The 19928-nt window shown below is 43.3% G+C and overlaps 1 protein-coding gene across 10 annotated transcripts in view; it reads right to left on the bottom strand.

Annotated features, from left to right (window-relative positions):
* The window catches only part of SLIT2 (slit guidance ligand 2), a 715126-nt gene that overhangs the window by 242761 nt on the left and 452437 nt on the right, over positions 1-19928 (bottom strand). For all 10 annotated transcript variants that reach the window (XM_069631891.1, XM_069631899.1, XM_069631897.1 and 7 more), the window contains exons 9-10: positions 13580-13718; positions 3342-3413 (exon numbers count right to left, since the gene is read on the bottom strand). In XM_069631891.1, the coding sequence (XP_069487992.1) occupies positions 3342-3413; positions 13580-13718 (211 nt within the window). The remainder of the gene's footprint in view (positions 1-3341; positions 3414-13579; positions 13719-19928) is intronic.

The following is a 19928-nucleotide window of genomic DNA, read 5'->3' on the forward strand; positions in this document are numbered from 1 at the left end:
TACAAATTATGGAAATTATGGAGTATAACATGAGAATTATGGAATACAGAAAAATCTACTACCTGGGGGCATTATGGAATCCATCAATGAATGCTTGTGGGAACTGTGGACTTTAGACACTGGGCTAAGTGAGTAACTGGGGAATCTGTAAAATACATTGTAAACTAACAGGGCGATAATGGAAACTGCAACCATGTACTACTTGGACAGCTGAGAGATTTCTTACCTATTGCAACTACTGCGGCTATCTAAAATCGATGCTGTTTACAACATTGGCTCAAAACGATTCTGAATATTACAGAAAAGCTCAGCCATCAGCATCCACTCTGGGTACTCGCCCGCCACAAGGCCATGGACCCTATCATTCAGGTAAGCTTGTTTTATTTATAGAGCACAGACTTACGCCCTGAAGGACTCCTTGGCAATGGCCAGTCTGAGTTGTGTCTGAAAGCTCAAGCCCTTTTAATGGTTTATACTGGAAAGGGGTTCCATGTAGTAGATGCCTCACCAGCAAGCGAGTGCTTACCCCAGATGACGTAGCATGACTTGGAGCTTGCAAAACATTTAGGATCGATTGATCAGAGAGATCACCTGGGCAGATATTTCCTATACCTATTAGTAATAAATATGGTTCCCCTTTGAGGCAATATGGACGCCTTTGAGGCAATAGCCCTTGTTTAAGCCCCAGGGTGGTGCAAAGCCATCGACCGAGTCTGAGAACGGCCCTTGCCAACACATTCTGAAATCACTGGAATAGATATTTGGGCAGGCCCTTGTAAATAGTGTTAGAACATCTAGTCCTGAAGAGAAGCGACACATGCATTCACTGAAATGCAGCTGATGACTCCTAGAAAAGATATAGAAGCTTCCTGACTTACCGTATTTGTTTAAAACAGAAACTAAGAACAGTTTACCCACAGGATCAGTGAGATATGACTAACTCTAACCTAAGATTGTGTAATTTATTAGAGGGCCATGGACAGGGCCCAGGAGCTGAAGGCCAGACAATGGGGTTGCAAAATCAGGCTTTGAGGCAACCGGGTGACTGCTAACATACTCTGGGAGAAATTGGTGATTGTGATGTTAGCAACTCCCTGACGATGTGAGACAAGCTGGACACTGACTGTAGAGGTATAACATCACATTCCAAATTAAGCGGGTAAAGAGTAATGGGGAGATGGCAGCTCCCTGGGGAACATTACAAATGATAGTGAGAGACTGTTCGATTAGATAGACCATCCCAGTGCCTGCAGAGGGGGTCCATAGAGGTTAACAATGTGGGGGGTCACAGCAAACCATTTCCAAATGTGTATTTTGTTGTTTGTTTCCCTTGAAGATCAGACCTTATAGTCAAGATTAAACCTAAATGTTTCTCATCGTCATTGTTAATGAAATTAAATCAAAGATGTAGCGGTCAAAGTGTCTTTTAGCAAAGTCCAGGCTCCAATCATGGCCCAAAACAAGTGATTTGCTATTAAAAGCTACAATAAATGTAATACCTTTGGCTAAGGCAAAGGTTTCTGGTTGAATTGCATTAGTGTATTAGATTTCGATTCTATTTATTTGAGTTTCTCTGCTTTAATTGTGTAATAATTATTTTAGGCGCCAACAATGAAGCTGTTGAGAATGATGTCATAATACACACTCTTGTTCCGGCTGGCCATTGGATTCAAGGGTAACATCACAGCTGACATTGAATATAGGGCCAAAGGGATCCCATTTGAGAGACGGCAGTGTGTGCCAGCTGCTGAGATGATGTACTACCTGCTCTGTGCCCTTCACATGGATGTAAAAGTAAGTACAGGGCATTGGGTTCACGGGGTAAAGAGGGTGCATGAAAGTTAGTGTTTAAACAATATTACATTAAGCACACAAAGTATTACGTCCATCAAGGTGAATCGATGTCTTTTTACTATGTCAGTGCTTAATGTAATAGTGTGCATTGCCTAACTTTCAAACGTTTGTAACCAGTCCAAGGTATTTGCTTGGTAAATGAGCATTATCCAAGTACATTACAGCACGTGTTGAGATGGTGATACCACCATCTCAATACACAATGGGGGTAATTCATGGATTAGTTGCGCAGAAAAAAAAAAACAAGATTTGTGCGCCATTCTGCCCGCAAATCCCTGTTTAACAAATGGGGATTTGTGGGCAGAATGGCGCACAAATGCATTTTTTTTCGACGCAAATAATCCATGAATTGCCCCCAATTTATTTTGACAAAAAGTACTTCAAAAAACCTGCGTACCAAGTAAATACCTTTGAATTATAAAACACATTTGCAAGCTAGGGTCTGCACATTACATTAAGCATTGACATAGTTAAAGGACTACCTTTCACTGAGGTGATCAGAGGTCTTTCTACTAGGTCTGTACTTAATGTTATACATTGCATGTACTGACATGGAGAAATGTTGGTCCAGCACTACCTCAGGTATATTATTAGAATGGCAACTGCTAGCATGTTGGAGCAAAGCCATTACAAGGGAAAAGGCTTTTAATATGTGGTGCAAAGCCATCGCAGGTGTGTCCTTACAGAAGTACGTCCTGGAGGCTTGTGAAATAGTTATCCCAGAATTGTCCTTACATGGGTAAATGTTGCATTTTGAGGTACAGCTATCCCAGTTGTGTCTGTATAGGGGCAAAGCCATCATAGTTGAGTCCTTGCAGTGGCATATGTTGGCCTTCAGGGGAAAGCCATCCAAGGTGTGCCTTTGCATGGGCAAATGATGGCAAAATGGGGAAAAACCTTCACAGTTGTGCCCTGACAGTGACAAATGCTGTTAATTGGGGCCAAAGCTTTCTGTTGTACCTTTATTGGGGCACTGCAGTTTTGATTCATCATTGCATTGATTTGATAGGGTGTTCTGACATAGCCAGTCTATGGCAATATCTTCAATGCCATCCTAGTACTGAGCCGGGTGCATATTGATGAACATTTCAAATGGATAGATTAGTAAGTGTGCCAACAAGCGTGGATTTCCTATAAACAGATTATGAAGTATTAAAGTGGCATTCTTCTTGCAAAAATCACATACATGCATCAGGCTTGCAATATGCCCACAGGGGGTTATGAACAATGACTTCAAATAATCCAAATGCAGTTATACATCTGTGATAATGTATGTCAGTCTCTAAAATGCAAAGTACAGTCCCGCAGAATTCGGTCACAAAGTTCTAAACATGAACACAATAAATCGTTCCAAGATTCGGGGGCATTTTTTAGCCAATTGTCCCACCTTAAAAGGCATTCTAGAATTCATGTTTGATTCTAAGGGTGACTATGAACCTTCAAACCAAAAAAAAGATGGTATTCATTGTGCAGTATATCTTACTCACACTCTTCGCAACTTCTTGTATGGCGAGAATGCTCCAGGAGGTATGACCTTGATCGAATTTTGCTCTAAACGTCTGCAAGAGAATTTGTTAAAAGGAAAATGAATTTGGGGAATAATGATATACTCATATTAAAGACAGACAGTGCATTCCCCTATCTTCCTATACCTGGGGGAAGGGGTTTAAATTCAATTCATGAACAGGCAGTAAAATTGGATGTTGCCATCTACTGTTGACAGTCAACTCAAAGGGCATAGAGACCAGAGACTTGTATGCACAGTGTAGCTTTGCACAGCAATGATGTGAGGGGGATTGGGCCTGTAAAAACTGTGGTTGGAAAATAAATACATGCACACAATTAATATGATTAAGTCCCCTACCTTTAACATTGCAAATGTTAAAAAAAAAACCTTTTAAAAAACGATTTTAAAAAACCTTTTTCATACGGATTTTATTTTAAAAAGCTGAAACACAAAAGTCTATTAAACTACATACGCATTTTGTTTTTAACAACTTTTCTAGTTTCGCATCTCTTTTGGCTAACTGCCCCAGAAAGCCCCCACCGTTACTTTTAAATAATCTATGAGAATGAAAGAATGATTATCTCACACCCTTTACATTTTAAAGATATCTCTACTTTAGATTCCTACACCTCCATTCCTTAAACGTGAACGTGTTTTTTAAAAAAAAATGTAAGTAGTATGACGCACAAAGGGTGAAGCACCAGCACAACACTTACAACACTTAGAGACACACTGTTTCTCCAAAATAGTGATATGGAATTCCTACGTGCAGGCCCTGTTACCTGATAATCTTCGACTTTATCTAAGTCGACTCTAATTTATTTCCCAGAGTGCAAATCTGAATCCAATGTTCTGTGGAACATCTAATTAGATACATCCCAGGATCACAAAACACACATGATCAAACGCCTAAGAGACATCTGCACCAATCTGGTAAAATGCTGAGAAACGAAAATTGTGTTATGCTGTGGAATGTAAATTCAATATAACACTCTCCTCACTGCGTTAGGATGATGTAGGGCTAGTATCATTCTGTTTATGTCAGGTGTACGGAAACAGATGAAACAATCAAAAAGATTAGCAAACTCAATCTTTTTAGTAAACAGAATGAGTATTCGTGATTGTGAACACCTGACCAGCAAAAGCAAGTTGAAATGCCAAGTGGATGAAGAAACTCAGACTGTCTCTATGGAATTATAAAACATTCTCCCGTCCAGAACACTAACTGCCATAGCACATATTGTGTGTATTGGACTGTTGTGGAAATGTAACGTCATCTTGTGCACTGCTGTCGCGAGCATTCCAATCCATAATGTGAGGCCTTATACGGGGAACATGAGCACACTTCTGAGTATGTGCCTTGAGGCCTGAGACCTCATGCTTTTGCGGGGGGGGGGGTTGATGACTATATAACCTTGGGCTTAGTTTATAAACAGGGCCAGTCCCCACTACAGAGCGGAAAGACCCATTTCACGCCCTCTTTCGAGAGGCATGCATTGTGCACATCCGTCGGCGTGCATATTGTGTAATCTATTCTATTCTAGAGAATTTGTATATAGCGCCAATATGCCCGCAGGCCTCAGGACGCTCGCATGACAACAAACAGGGAACACAAAAACAGACCTGGGATCAGTAAAACCTGGATCAGTAAAAGAATGGTTCCTAAGCTGCCCCTCCATCAAACAGATATGTCTTCAGGGCTTTCTTGAACTGGGCAATTGACAGGAGCGGTTTGAGAGACTGTGGAAGGTCATTCCAGACACTCGGTGTCCATACGTTAAAACCCAGGTCTCCAAATCTCTTTAAAGTAAATCTTGCTGCATCAGCAGGTCCTTTTTATTAGACCGTAGGGTACGCCTGTGCGGCAGTCTGATAATTCATGAGCTGAGGTAGCCTGGAGCATCACCTGCTACGCATTTATAGACCAGACAGGATGCTTTAAATCGAATCCTCTGGTGCCCGGGGAGCCAATGCAGCTTCTTGCAAGCATCAGTAACATGATCTCTCTGCATCAGGGCGCATACGGCTCCGACTGCTCCATTTTGGATGGCCTGCCGCCTCTTCACGTTTGCCTGCGAGGGGCCAGCCAGTAACGCATTGCAATAATCCAGCCTACTATTATACAAACAAGCACCAAGGTGAGGGAGGGAGCTTCCCCCATTTGCGTTCTTGTGGCACGCCACTCCTAGGAGGCATAAACATGACAGTGGCACCAGCACTGTCAATGGCACACTAGTTGCCTATTGCGATCAGCACTAATAAATAACTGGGTGCTTTTTCAATATGTTCATGGGGCATTCATAATTGTAATATTGGTCTTAAGATCCTGATTGGTTGGGCCTACATTTAACTCTTACACTCATTTGAAGTATAATGTTTAAATCAATGCTCTGTCGGCATCATTTTTCATATTTACAATCGCTCTGTGGTGACTTTCAGCAAACCAACGTTTTTCTCAATCAACATTTGGGGAGACTCATAATACCACACGGCTTCACCAAGGCACCCGATTGGAGTGCCTCTTTGTCCAGCGGAGACCCCATTGTACCCTGAATATGATACATTACATGGGCATTACTGGGACCTTGATGATGATTGCAAGCGTTCCAGTTTTGCAAAGGATTCAATACCAGACATTCAATGATCGTTCAATGGCTTTCAGGCAGCATCGCCGCCTCCTTTTCATGAAATAAATTGAAACTGGGACTCAGTGAAGGGGTGACACTAGAGATGCACGTTCTGTAACAGCCTTCCCTGTCCCAGCAAAATAAAAAAGTGCTTATTTTAGCTCATAAGCAGACGTGATGCTATTTGAATGATATACCCTGGCTAGCTCAAATAAATTACTTTTCAATGTTTGGAAAGACTGAAGGTCATATTTACCACAGTTAACTCTGGCTTCATTGAACCAAGAAAAGATGCTCTGACCATATTTATACGCCATGGAAGGTGGGGCGCAGGCCCCAAACAGGATTAGTCTGCAGAAAGGCAGCTTGACGGCACAGGTAAGCAACACACCTTCTTGAGCACAGCCCCTGACATAGCCTGAAGTGAAAAGACCACAAACACACAGGCAACATTCCCTGTGCACACGGCAACATGCTAAGTCTCGCTGTGCCACCAAGAATGCACATTGCCTCAAATTTAGAAAATGGCGTCCTTTCTTTTTTATTTCTCTCGGAAGAAAAGGCTCTCAAGTGTATGTAGAAACATGTTCAAGATTTAAACATGGGACACGGCAGGCATGTACATGTTTGCTTTAGGGTGATCGGCGTCTGGCTGAACGGCTTTAAATTGTGTTAAGGTGCAGGGGTAATTGGGTCAGAGTTCAAGCCCTGCTGTCTTTTATTTCAATGCAAGGGCTTCCAGAGTGCACAGGCAATCACGGGTTTTGTGGCGTGCTTAAAAACACCCTGACCAGATGCGCAGAATCTCAAATGCTAATAAAACTGACAGCTCCTCGCTGATGGGCCCATCTGCTACGGGAGTAAATGGGAACGGCAGCTGCTGCGAGACCAGAACATAGACCACGAGGAATCCGACACAGTGCTATAGAAAACCATCACCAAAAGCACCACTTTTAACTTGCACCGGCCTTCTGAGAGGGAGAAAAGAGGAATGCGGCCATCGCAAGTAGCATTGATTGGTTCAACACCTGTGTTTTTTTGGTCCTGTCAATTGAATGACGTAAAAGCTATAGCACCTATGCCACCACTTTAATGTGACCAAAAAGTGCGCATCACGGGGCACAGGACGTGCCCCTAGTCCCACGACTCCTGGGGTAAATTGAGGACATGGTAGCTTACTATCGCCCTTGCACAGTCTACAAGGAGCTCCACTTCCTGCACTCAACACACTGTTGCTTTCCTCTGGAGACCATGATGAGACATGTCGGGAGCAGGTAAAGACTAATGTCCCTTCTGTAAGTCGTTTTCCGAAGATTCCTGTAAGGCAGTCTGGAAGTTTCAATTTGCTGATGTGTTTCAGTTGCCAACGTTTATCTTGTTGGTAGCCAAAGGTCGAGATGATATTAGCACTATCATCAGGCAAATCTTCTCATGGTTAGCCGCTACCTCTTAATTTTGTGAACACATATGCAAAACTCATGGAACATTGCGTATGAAATGTGGTATGTGCCTCGCTGCGAAATAAGCTGTAGTTACCAGGTCAGTGCATAACTATAGTCCATTCAGGAACGTCCCATGATCCTTTATGTTCTTACATTCATATGGCTGACGTATCACAAATGTAGGACCCAAACCCCCTCGCGGATAGTGAATGGGCCCAAGCAAATTGCTTGCGATAACACCCTTCGGGCCTCTGCATGACTCAACCGGAGACGAGCGCACTATTGCTCAATTACAGATAACGCAAGTCAAAATAATGATGCAACAAAGTCGGCATGACACGTCCACACAACAGCAACACATTTCAGAAGAGAAAGAATGGACAGAAAAAGCACTGACACAACCCTATTTCCGCAAACTGAATTCATAAATAGATGCATTGCAGCGGTACGGGGTAAACTGGAGCCGAGCGGCACAATATTGTGTTTTGCTTAGCACAATGCTTTGCACTAAAACTCGGACCTCTGATATCTAAGCACATAACATACATTAGCACCAACCACCATGCACACTTGTGTGAATCCGAGAGCATGGCACAGCCTGCCTTTGACAGCCTTTGATAGGTGACCGCAATGTATGTGCTGAAAGCCCTGTTGACTGAACTGCATTCACCTCCTAGGTGTTGTACAGATTTCCCCGTCAGCATGTGCAGCCCGCACGCACCAAGGACCCTACACCAAAAGAGGAACACATTGGCGAAGCATCCATGCAGGCCAGATTGTTAATCGGAGAGTGGGGAGGATGGGAAATCGCTTTAAACTGTAGGAAACCCAGTAAACGTCCAGATGTGAGGAGCCTTTCACGTCAGGCGTCACGGAGAGACTCCTGCAGATGGGGTGCGTTTCCCACTGCAGTTGCTACTGTAATCCCCACGAGTTTATCAGACCACGTGATAGCTGCCAGACATGAATCCATCTGAAAAGGACTCAGGTTTAGCACTCTGGATTACTATGGAACGAGCCATTATCTGTGATATTGACACCAAAGGGCAAACACATCCTCAGATGCCATATATTTGTCATTTCAACCATGTAAATGTTGACCTATTTATCCTATGCATGATATGCACATTGCAAAATATGCATGTGGAAAGCTGTGGGCAAATAACACGGTTACATGTTGGCTCCAGGGCTGCAGATATGATTTTGAAGTGGGAGTATTTCACTCCCTATTATTTGGAGCTGGGAGTAAAATAATTTGTATGCAGTAACAAAAAAAAGTGATCTACAATAGGGGTATTTTTTTCGGGGTGAATACATATATTTTAATTCTTCAAACTGATGACTATTGTAGTCTATGCCACTTTGCACAGAGTAACTCAACAAATATTCGTTGTAATTTTACCTTAAGACCAGGCAGTAAAAATATCGGGATCCTTCCGATCTGATCCGTGGCTGGAAGCAGTTGGCAGTCGTATGTGTCTGTTTTCTATTTTTAGTTTGGATAATGTGCACTCCCTGTTCTTTTTGCAGTGTGTATTTGACTGTTTTTTGGGAGAAAAAGTGTCTTATCTGTCTTGCTAGGTGACTACACTGATGGGAAACCAGTGACGTGCAATCAACACAGTGATGCTCCTTGTGTCTCAAAAAAAGTAATGCCTCATCCCACAACAGGAAACGGTCACCCGGAAGTGTTCTGTCATTTCCTCAAAAAGAGTCAGGGGCCTTTCTTAAAGGCATTAGAACAACCTTTCCTAGTGTTATCTTGGGGTTCTTCCTTCAAGATTTTTCAATTGCTTTTTATGTGCAACCAGCAATGCATTTATTGAACTGCTTTTGAATCCGCATGGTTAAGTTGCAGAGGGACCACTATTCTTTATTTCATTGCACAAAACGCCATCAATACAATTAGGTGCAACAACGCTACTAGAGTGTGGATTCTCAGCCATTTGATGCATAAGGCGAGTGACTGCATATTCAGCAAATCCAAGAGTGCCTGTGATGTCTCCGCCATATGTTGACCAATTCTTTATACATATTACATCACGCCCCTCTTTGGCTCAAGTTTTTAAACTGCATGCAACAGCGCCAGCTCAGGTGTGTGGCAGGAACCGGACAAGGGCTTGCCTACGAAGGATCACATCGGCAATTAGAGCTTGGGGCCTTGACAAGGGTATAGGGCAACACACCCTACTTGGCTTCTAAGGAATTGTCAAGGGCGATAAGAGAAACCCCCAGAGTAGGATAACCATGTGCCTCCACAGTGACAGAGGTCAAGGTTTTCTTTTCAGTTTGAACCATGATAGGGCCAAATTAAACTCTTATCCTGCCATCCTTAGCAAGTCAACAAAAATAGTACAGTTGAGATGGGTAATAATCTAACGTATTATTATTATTCAACAGCATAGAGTCAACACAGTAATTATTATTATGAAGAAAGTAGTTGATAGTAAAGACTCTATTGTTTTAAATGCATATGACTGAATAATTAAGTAACGTTAGGGTGTGGAAGGCCAGGGAAATTCAAGCGCTTTCGTTAGGTTCTAGTTGCTTCAATAGTTTATGGGTACTTAAATACTCAATTGACATAGTTCTCCTTTACCCGATATTTCTTTTGTGTTGTCATCCAGTCTTCTAAACCAATGACATGCTTAGCAACAATGTAGCTCAAATCTGTGGAGCTGAGGAAATCATAATGGGGAGGGGTGCCATGCATGTGGGACACAGATTGGTGCTACATTGCCTGCCTAGGAATAAAGTCATGAAAGCCATGGAGGATCCCACCTTTAAAATATAAACCAGCGTCACCAAGTCTTTTCAGGCCAGGCCATTCCATTTTGAGAATGAAGGATTGTTTGCTGTCGGGCGGCTGGGAGAATTGCAGTTCAATGAAACAGAAGTGTATTTTATCCTGGGCAAAGTTGGCCAATAGCCAGCTATATGCAGTGCTCACAGATTAGGCATTATATCATGAACACGTGGCCCCCGAGACAATGGCTTAGCACAATGGCTTAGCACAAAATAATTCAGCTATCAAATCTCTCGCACCGCGGCCTATAGACCTCTCCACTTCATGCTGAAACATTCGTGAAGTACGTGCATTTTCAAAGAGAGAAACAGATGGCCAGCCTTCAACAGAAATCCCGTGCATCCACGTCTATAGTACTGTATAGTGAGGTTGAGAGACAACAGACTGCAATCATGGCTGACTATAAGAGCAAGTACGAGTGCGTCTCTGCAAAATTTCCTCAGTATGCTCCTGGTTCTCTAGCCAATCCTTATCACATGAAACTTCCTGAATGTCCTTTGCTCTTCTCTTCTGTACAATCCTAGATTCCCATAACTTTTCCTCACATTTCTGACACCCGTAAACGATATGGTAGTAAAACGTGTTCTCTAAAGAGGAATATTTGTTGCTAGTCTCTGAGCACACGGTCCTTGCTGAGGGGCTCATACAGCACAACACTTGGGCTTCAGTTTTTCTCAAGTCTCCTCATCTTCCTGCTTAGCTATGACTGAAGTCCTGGCCTAAGGTTTTAGGTTTACTGTCTGGGCTAGTGCAAGGGTAATGACAACCAAGTGGACAAGTATAGACTGTGGTCTTCTTCCTTGTGCTTGGTTGTTCCTGGCCATCTTCTACTACAGGATTGGGTTCCTTCAACATGCGTGTGTCTCACTCTCCACTCATTGCAGTTCCATTCTTCAGTCTGGGGCCTCCATACTTGAAAAGGCTAATTATGTCAAAGGGAAAGGGAAGTGGATTTACATCCATCATAACTAGATATACTCCTCCCACCTTTCTGTGCATGCAGCCTAGTTCCTCAATTCCCAATTCAAAGCAGTCCCAGTCTTTACTATTTGGCAGTCTTGCAATAGATGTAACATTCCATCATCCACCGCCTTCTGTGCAAACAAAACCCAAAATCTCTTTTTGCACTGGTGGTACTATTGTTAGGGCTGACCCTGACACTGGCTCTCAGATGCTGATCATTCTGTGTCCTCTGATGCAGGCCTCGTCGTGTTTGATGTATGCATCCAACTAAGATGCAGGGGTAATGCTCAACTGAATAATCACACATGATAACATAGAGGCCGATCAGTGGCAACTTTTCTAGAGGCAGCGTAGGTCCTCGAACACAAATGCTTTCCGAATGTTCAATATGCCAGGGACTGAGTTCAAATGGTTCTGTATTAAAGGTGCTGATTCAGCGCCAGGTAGGCGGGTGCACCAACCACCTTTGAAAGTAAGTAAAGGAGGACAGGGTACCCTCTGGGTGAGAGAAACACAGGAACACAAACAAATTACAGTCGCACCCTGAACAAAGACTCTGCCGGGAAACACAGGGGTAGGGATGCATTTTGTGTATTAGTGGCCAGCAGGGCCTTTTTTATAATTAGCACTAGGCAGGGGAAGAAAATCACCTCAGCTAACACATTCAGCAGGGATGTCCCTTGGAGGGGTCATTCCCGGGGAGACCTCCTCCAAAACACATGATCGCCACCATGTGGGCCAGGGAGGAGGATGGCGGAGGTCAAGCTGCGCGTCACGGGCAGACTGAAGCAGCTAAAACACCACTGGGTGTTGTAATAGCAAGGCAGCGAGACAATCCTGTGGGCACTTGGACATAGAGGGGACGTGGACCTAAGCCAGCAAACTGTTCACATGGCCACAAGTGTCTAATGGCAGGTGGTTATGGGAATGGGAAGCTGAACAAAGTGATGTACCTGGAAGGACCAATCAAACAGTACGTTTCACTGTTACTGGGAGGGAGGTAGCCTTCAGAGTATCCACTAAAGGGTTAGCGAAGGCCAATATCTTGCAGGTACCGTGTGAATGTCACGGTTTTCACCAAACGCAGGATGACTCATGCTTTCCTCAATGATGCTGACCAATGGCAGTGCATTAAAGTTCCAGTGGTTATTTAACTTAATTTTTAAAGCCTAGCGCAAGCTGTTTTTGTGGCGAAACTATACGCACGTGCACCAATTGGTTGTTGTTGGCTTATTGGGCACCACTCTCACCACATATTTAATAATAAATAAGTACACTTGTGCTAATTGATCTATGAGCTTTAATAACATAACCACTGAGCGTATTGCAATAGTGGGATCCCTTTTTCTTTACAGTATTGGGACCCTTGGGTGTTACAGTCCTTTCCCCAGCAATTGCTGACAGTAGGCATTTGTGGATGCTTTTACTTACCCCAAAAGAAACACTTAGACTACTGTTTTAAGGTGGAGGCGCAGCGCCTTGTGTTACATTCTGATCTACTTAAACGTCTAGACAAGGCTAGAGGCCAAAACTGTGGCCACACTGGAGTCATCACAAAAGCAGCACATTATATTTACAGTATGAGAACATCTGACCATACCACCTAGCTCTGAACATTTAGCACTGACTCTCAATAAAGGAATCATTCAAAGCCCTGCGTCTGTGCATGGAGGCGGCTCTGCGTACATTGCATTTCCTCTATCAGTGATCCATGCATCTAAGATGGCTAGCTTAAAGTAGCACGCTTCCTACATCCTCTGTAGAACAAACATTATGGGAGCAGAAATACAGAGGAGTTCAATCTTTGGAACGTCCTCCTTTTTTCACCTTCGGCAGAACGTGCATTATTTGTAAGGAGCACCACAGGGGCCCGAGCCCCCACCCGAAAGAGGGAAAGTGGCTAAAGCCTCACCATTTAAGGGCTTACACGTATTAACCATCTTTGTCAGTAAGGGATCGAATTAGCCGTGTCAGGGGGGGAAAGTAACGCGAGACGAAGAAATATCTTCCCGTGATTTAAAAAAAAGATAAGCTTTGGAGAATAAAACATGCATTCCAGAGTAATATAATTAACCACGAGTCGTGTTTTTGTACAGGAGCATTGACATACTAACGCAGGTCTTTATAAGCTTTCTTTTCTGAACGCATTTTTTTACAACCAGGTAATGGGGATTTCATGACCATTTTATCAAAGACCTGTACACCAAGCCTTCATTTCAAATGGGGATTAGTGCTTTACTTACATCACCAACATATACAGGCATGCATAAGCCTGTAAGATGGTAATTGCCATTCTGCATGTTACACTGATTTTCCGATTGGTCTGTGCAAAGGCTGACAGAGAGATGAAAAGGGGCCATTGCCAGACGTTGTTACGTACATTTCGGTTATGGTCTCTGGGAGATTAGTTGGTATGTCCGTTAATCCTTTCCCACGACAGTCCACAATGTTGTTACTGCAGGTACAAGCCACGGGGCAATGCAGAACACTGCAGGAGGGAGCCATGAAAGATTGATGACCTGGAAGAGAAAGAAAGAGTTATAATGCTGCACAACACACAATATCTGCCTGTGGGCAAGACAGCAAGGAAAATTACATCTGCGAATATGTATGCGGCATAGCTTGAGTCTCTGCTGGTCAAACGAAACACCCTTTTCTAAGAAAGATGGGGGACACGGGGAGGGTGAAATGGATCATGTGAATACTGACAGAGGCTTTCATGCAGAACTTGGAAAATGTTGCGACTCGGCATCACTAATTTCTCTTAGTGCACCTAGACCCCTACCTCTGCACCTGGCACACATGCTGGCGCACCTCTGACCGCTTTCAATGTTGTTAGAGGTGACAGCAAAATAAAAAATGGTGAGACGTTTTTGGAGGCCGTGCCATAAGCACTCATACACCACTTCCCTGTGAGAACATCCCGAATTAAAAGCCATTCATTACAAGTGAACTGGGAAACAAAATTATTTGAATGTGCTAAGCCTGCACTGACAACTAAAATTATGCAACACTAATCTCCATTCTTGGTGTCCAGGGGCACATTCACTCCTGTGTGAATATGAACCTCTACGCCAATGATCTTCTGTTCCTTTGCTTCGAATGCACCCAATATTGGCATCCTGCATCAAAAAGAAATGGCCTGTGCAGGGCCTGTCATAGAGGAATGGTATTACAAGCCAAAGAAGTCACTGGCCTGGACGTGTGTCCATTATTAGCTTATGTGTATCCTTACGTTCAACTAGTTCACATTCCAAAAATATGACAACCAATCGCCAACCATGGAAGGACTGGGATAGGTGACCTGTGCGTGTTAATGCCAGACTTCAAGAAATAAAGGGGCGATGAGCTGCGTGTACAAGGCGATCAAGCGCTTAGCACAATGAGAGCAGCATTCAGCCCTCCAACAGAGGCTCAGGAGGGACCACGATATGGGCAGAAAGGCCAAGATGGCCGTTGCTTTTCACTCTCTCTGTTGTTGTTGCGCATTTGTGCCCTCCCTAAATGGGGTCTCTCTTAACGGGAAGGCATCATGAGACCAAAAAGTGCAAGTTCCATACAAATGTGACACAAAACCTGTGAGAATCAACAGTAAGGTGCCACCTCTCATCCAACATGTATTCCTTCCCCGAATTCAACGAGAAAGCACTGCCAACTAATTTAAAAAGAAAAATATGCGGCACAGAGCGAAATCACAGAACAGATACATAAAACCTGCAGCCAAGGCCCCTGGGACCTGGCACAGCTGATGTTAGGAGCCCACGAGAAACCGGGCGGAAAACATGCCCATAACGTCTGAGAAAAGGACCTTCTCAAAATAGCCACAGGCTCCGAGTTCTGGTGACTTACAAAAAAAAAAAAAAAAAAAGAAAAAAAAAAGAGAAGTTTAGCCTTCATTTACGGTCTCTCAGCAGGCTTGAGGAAATCCTATAAATTTGGAATGTGGAGGAGCCAGATGTGAGCTCACCAACTAGTTGTGAGTTCCCACATCCATCCTACATTGCCTCCAAAGCAGATGTCTGCAAAGTATGCACCTTCAAACGTCCCTAAAACCACTAACTAAATGCTTAACCTGCAGAGCGGCATTTACATATTTGGCACACACAAGCAAGTGTGTTTAAAATGCTATCGATTGGATTTATATGATGTTTTATTTTGCCAAAAGTAGAGGACACTAAAATGACGAAAACTAAATTTTAGAGAGTAGCGCTACCCTCATGGTGCATTGAGTCTTTGATCACTCAGCTACGGGAATTGCTAAGCTCGCACTAAGGAACACCGCCAACCCACCCATTATTTCTATTGGTGTCATTAACGGAAGCCTTGTTGAAGGGATTCATAATACTATGTCTATGGAAGCATTATTTGGTCTACAGAGTAACCTAACTATATCCCAGGATGAAACCACCTCCTTCCTAGCCAAATAATCTCACTGAGCTCTCCTAATTTTAATGATCATTTAGACAGAGTGAGATTGCACAGACCTTTGAAACTTACATGTATGTCTCAACTGGAATTGTCAACTTCAACTTGGATAGGAAACTGAATAATTTCTAGGATCTATTTGATTGCACCCTAGCAATTATTACAAGATTCCTTGTTCTAGCTAAGGCAGCGGTCTGCAACTTGCATATCTCCAGTTGTGTTGGGCTATGACTCCCAAGACGCCCCACCATTAACTATTCTGGCTAGGGCAAAGGTGAGTAGGTGTTCAAAACATCAGGAGAGCCAGGTGTCATAGAACCCTGATATAGGGCAACCCACAGATTAAAACCATTAAAGTAATTGATCGCACAGCTTCTGCAGGTCTTCTTTTACTATCAGGATAGTCCATGATGCATTTTGAAAGAAGGTATTTGAGACTTTTGGCATGTAATTATTTATTTTTTTTAAAACAAAATTAAATATTTTATTTAATTTCCAGAAACATAAAATACAAAAATAGAATCAGCATTCATAATCTAAAAAGTATGGAAAATAGTAGAAGGGAAAAGATAAAAAAAAAATAAAAAAGGCGTCACTAAGGCAAAACCATGAAAATCATATATACAGTTCATTAAAGATGTCCCACGTCTCACCATAGTCCTTAGTCTTGCCCTTAATCTGAAATGAAACTCTTGCTGAAAGGGTTATTCAGCTTTCTGACCAATCCTCAACAGAGGGCTTGGTATTACTTTTCCAGTGTCAAAGTATTACAAATTATTGCCATCACAAACTTGGCCTTGTTTCCAAATCCCTGCTTTTTTATACGATTTAAAGTAGAGCATGTGATTATTGATTGCCAATGCAGGGTTCTTCCAGAGGAATTAATCCTTAGAAAGAAGGTACTCCTCACCTCTAAGTTGTTTACTGCTTCTACATTCCATTATTACCTGCCCACTCATTGGTGGTGATGTAGCAAAAGGAAGCTTTCTCTACATATATAATAGTTTATTGTTGTGTCTTGTCATTCCCTGCACCATGATGCCATGCATGCATGGAATGCTGTGAGTGACTGACATGGAATGCTGTATGTGAGAATGTTTTGTTCTGAATGGTTCTGTGAATGTCATTTGAGAAGATGGGTTGACAGAGAGGATGCCAGTGAATGTCTATCAATGTAACTTGCCTGCTATGTCTTAAATGTACTCCTATGCCCTGTACGTGGAACCACAACTCAGTAGAGATGTTCTTCACTGAACCAAAAGTGCAGCACATGCAAGGTTTATGCCCTATCATTCATTTTGAAATTGGGATACCTGAATCCTCCTTTCTGAACAGGGCTTTTAAGAACATCCAACAGGATGTTTGCCTTCACACCCACTCCCCACAAACAAATTGATAAATACTGTATGTATTTCCGATATTACTTTCGCTGGTAGCACAAATGTAAACATACTAACTAGATACAATAATTTAGGGAGGAGGTTTATTTTAATGGCATTAACTTTCACCCACAAGCTGGTTAATATCTCTGGTTATCTGAATACATAAATATCTAAAACCATTATTGGCCCATGTATTGTGAGTTTCCCCAAATAAACCTCTATAGCATAAAGCTGTTCTGGGAAAAACTCAGTTTTTGGGGTTTTGTTTTCAATCTGAGACTGTTCCAAATTAATTTAACAAAGGCAGTGTTATGTTATTCACAATTGTAAAGTGCACAAACACCCAGAGGTATCTTGGCTCTAGAACAAAACAGGTAAGGTCTGGGCCAAGAACTGTCTAGAACAGAAGAGTTTCCAGGGAATGTCTAAATAGACGATGGTTCTCAGTTGAGCGCTAGTGGTAATGCATCGCAAAGTTTTGCTGAGACCACAGAAAACGTCCAGCTGCCCTGCCTCGAGATCCTAAGGCAAAGGAGGGAAATGAGGTGGGCATCGTGAGAATTTAAAGTACGCCCAGGGATATGTGGACAACATTGAACTTGCGGGTATTCAGCTCTCTGTCCGTAGAAGGCCAGAAGAACCAAACATAAGGACTTAAATTCAATCTACTCCACCCCCATGAGCCAGTGAAAAGACTGAAGCGCAGGAGAAATATGAGAACTATAGAAGGTGCCAGATTCTGATGAAGTTGCAATCGATGAATAAGATACAACGGCTTGGGCCAAGTGAAGGGAATTACAATAATAAAGATAACTCAAGAAAAGTGATGCAACCACAAAGGCATTAAGATGAGCAGGAAGCAAGGACAAGACCTTGAGGAGGATCCTCAGATGGAGTTGGCCAACTTGGCAGATGGCACTGACCTCGGCCTCCGAAGAGAAAGCAGAGATCTTAATGTCTAGATCTTTGATGACAGGCATAGGTGTCAAAAAGGGTCAATGCAGGAGGCCAACATGAGGGAGTCCACAGGGCAGTGGCCACAGGCGTGCCCACCACCAGAGCCTCTGTCTTGTTTCCATTCAATTTGAGCCAATTGTTGCCCATCCAACACCCCACAGCCTCCAAGCAACCCCTAAATGGGGCAAGAATATCAGGCAAGGAAAAATTAACCTGTGCGATAATCTGAGTGTCATCAGCATAGGAGTAGCAACAGAGGCCATGGGAGTTGATGAGCTTGACTAGAGGTTGGAGATAGATATTAAATAAAGTGGGAGACAATGCAGAGCACTATGGGAACCCACAGGAAAAGCCGAAAGATTGAGAACGGAAACTGGGAAGAGTACGAATTTGGCCTCTGTCAGAGAGGAAAGATTTAAACCAGGCTAAGACTAAACCAGAGAGAACAGCCGAGGCCAGGGGCTCCAACAGACAGGAAGGCATGGTCGACTGTGTCCAATGCTGCAGACAGATCTAATAAAATCAGCGCACCCACATCGCCCCGATCGGACAGCCGGGCAAAATCATCCACCAATGAAACCAAGACACTCTCCGTGCCACGGCCGGGACCCAAACCGAAAAGGGTAAAGAAACAAAACCTTCTACAATTGAACTGAACAAGGGAGAGATCAGAGACTCTAGAAGCTTCATGAAGAAGGGCAAAAGAGAGATCGGACGAAAATGATATGGAGTGGTAGTGTCAAGGGAGTTTTTTTTAAAGGGGGATTACCAGAGCCTGCTTTCATTCTTTTGGAATGATACCAGATGAACAAAGAATTCACAGCCTGGGCAACCCAGGGATAGATAGCTGTCATAATAATTTTGAGAACACCTAAAGGGGTCGGATCCAGAGGTGAGGCCAATTGTAATTTCAGAGTGGTAGTTAGGATATCATCTGGGGTAAACAAAGGAAATGAGGACCAGGATTGGACATGTCCAACAGATTGAGTAACTGGAGTAGACTTGCCTGTCCCTAGTCCTGAGGATGACCTTTTCTTACAGATTTGAACGATTATCTGTGCAAAAAAGCCTGACAAGGAATCACAGAGTGGTTGAGAAGGAACAACACCAGTGAAGGAATTGGGATTGAATGAAAGCAAAAGCACAAGGGACTACAACACCTTGGTTGATTAAGGGCACCTTCCACTTTGCCATGAAGAATGTGTGTTTGGCTTTCCGAATGGAATTGTGATAGTATAAAGTAATTCGATTAAGTAGGACCTTGTCCTTCTGGCTGTAAATTGGATGCCACTTGAATTCAGCTTTTCTCCTTTCCAAGCGAGGAAATTTAAGACCTTCATCAAACCAAGGTTGTGGGTGTCGGCCAGAACACTGAGAAGATTGAAGGGGGGCAAGACATTAGGAAGTAGAGGTAAATACCTGAGTAAGAAAAGATAGGTCAATAGCATGGCCATTACTACATTGTTTGGTGATTGGTGCAATGGTGTCATTGTTGGTGACCGAGCGCCAGTTGCATTTCAAGACGTCCTGCAATGTAGTTGCAGTTCAAGAATCCTGGATCGCAACTGCAAATGGGACAATCAAATGGTCTGTCCAGGTTACTGGAAAAGCCAGAAAAATATTAGTCACAGAATCGGCAGAAAAATGAGTTCCAAAGTAATGTCCAACTTATTGGATGTGCGCTGAAAAAGTGCGTGGCGCACGCCGGCGCACAGGTCATCTAACGGCGCGCACCACAGCCACAGCGAAATCGCACATAGCGCGGCGCACATAACAAAAGTAGGCGGAACACGGGGCGTGACACGCAGAATGGGGAACAACTCATGAAAATATGGCCGTCACGGGGGAAGTATAGGAGGCAAGTGCGCGGAACGCCCACACACTCGCCTACAACACATATTCATGGAATCGAATAGGGCAAACCAGCGCACGGGCAAAGACGCGCACAGGCCCATACACGTCCGC

Source organism: Ambystoma mexicanum, chromosome 6q, assembly GCF_040938575.1.
Source record: "Ambystoma mexicanum isolate Mex_15411 chromosome 6q, UKY_AmexF1_1, whole genome shotgun sequence".
Lineage (NCBI taxonomy): Eukaryota > Metazoa > Chordata > Amphibia > Caudata > Ambystomatidae > Ambystoma > Ambystoma mexicanum.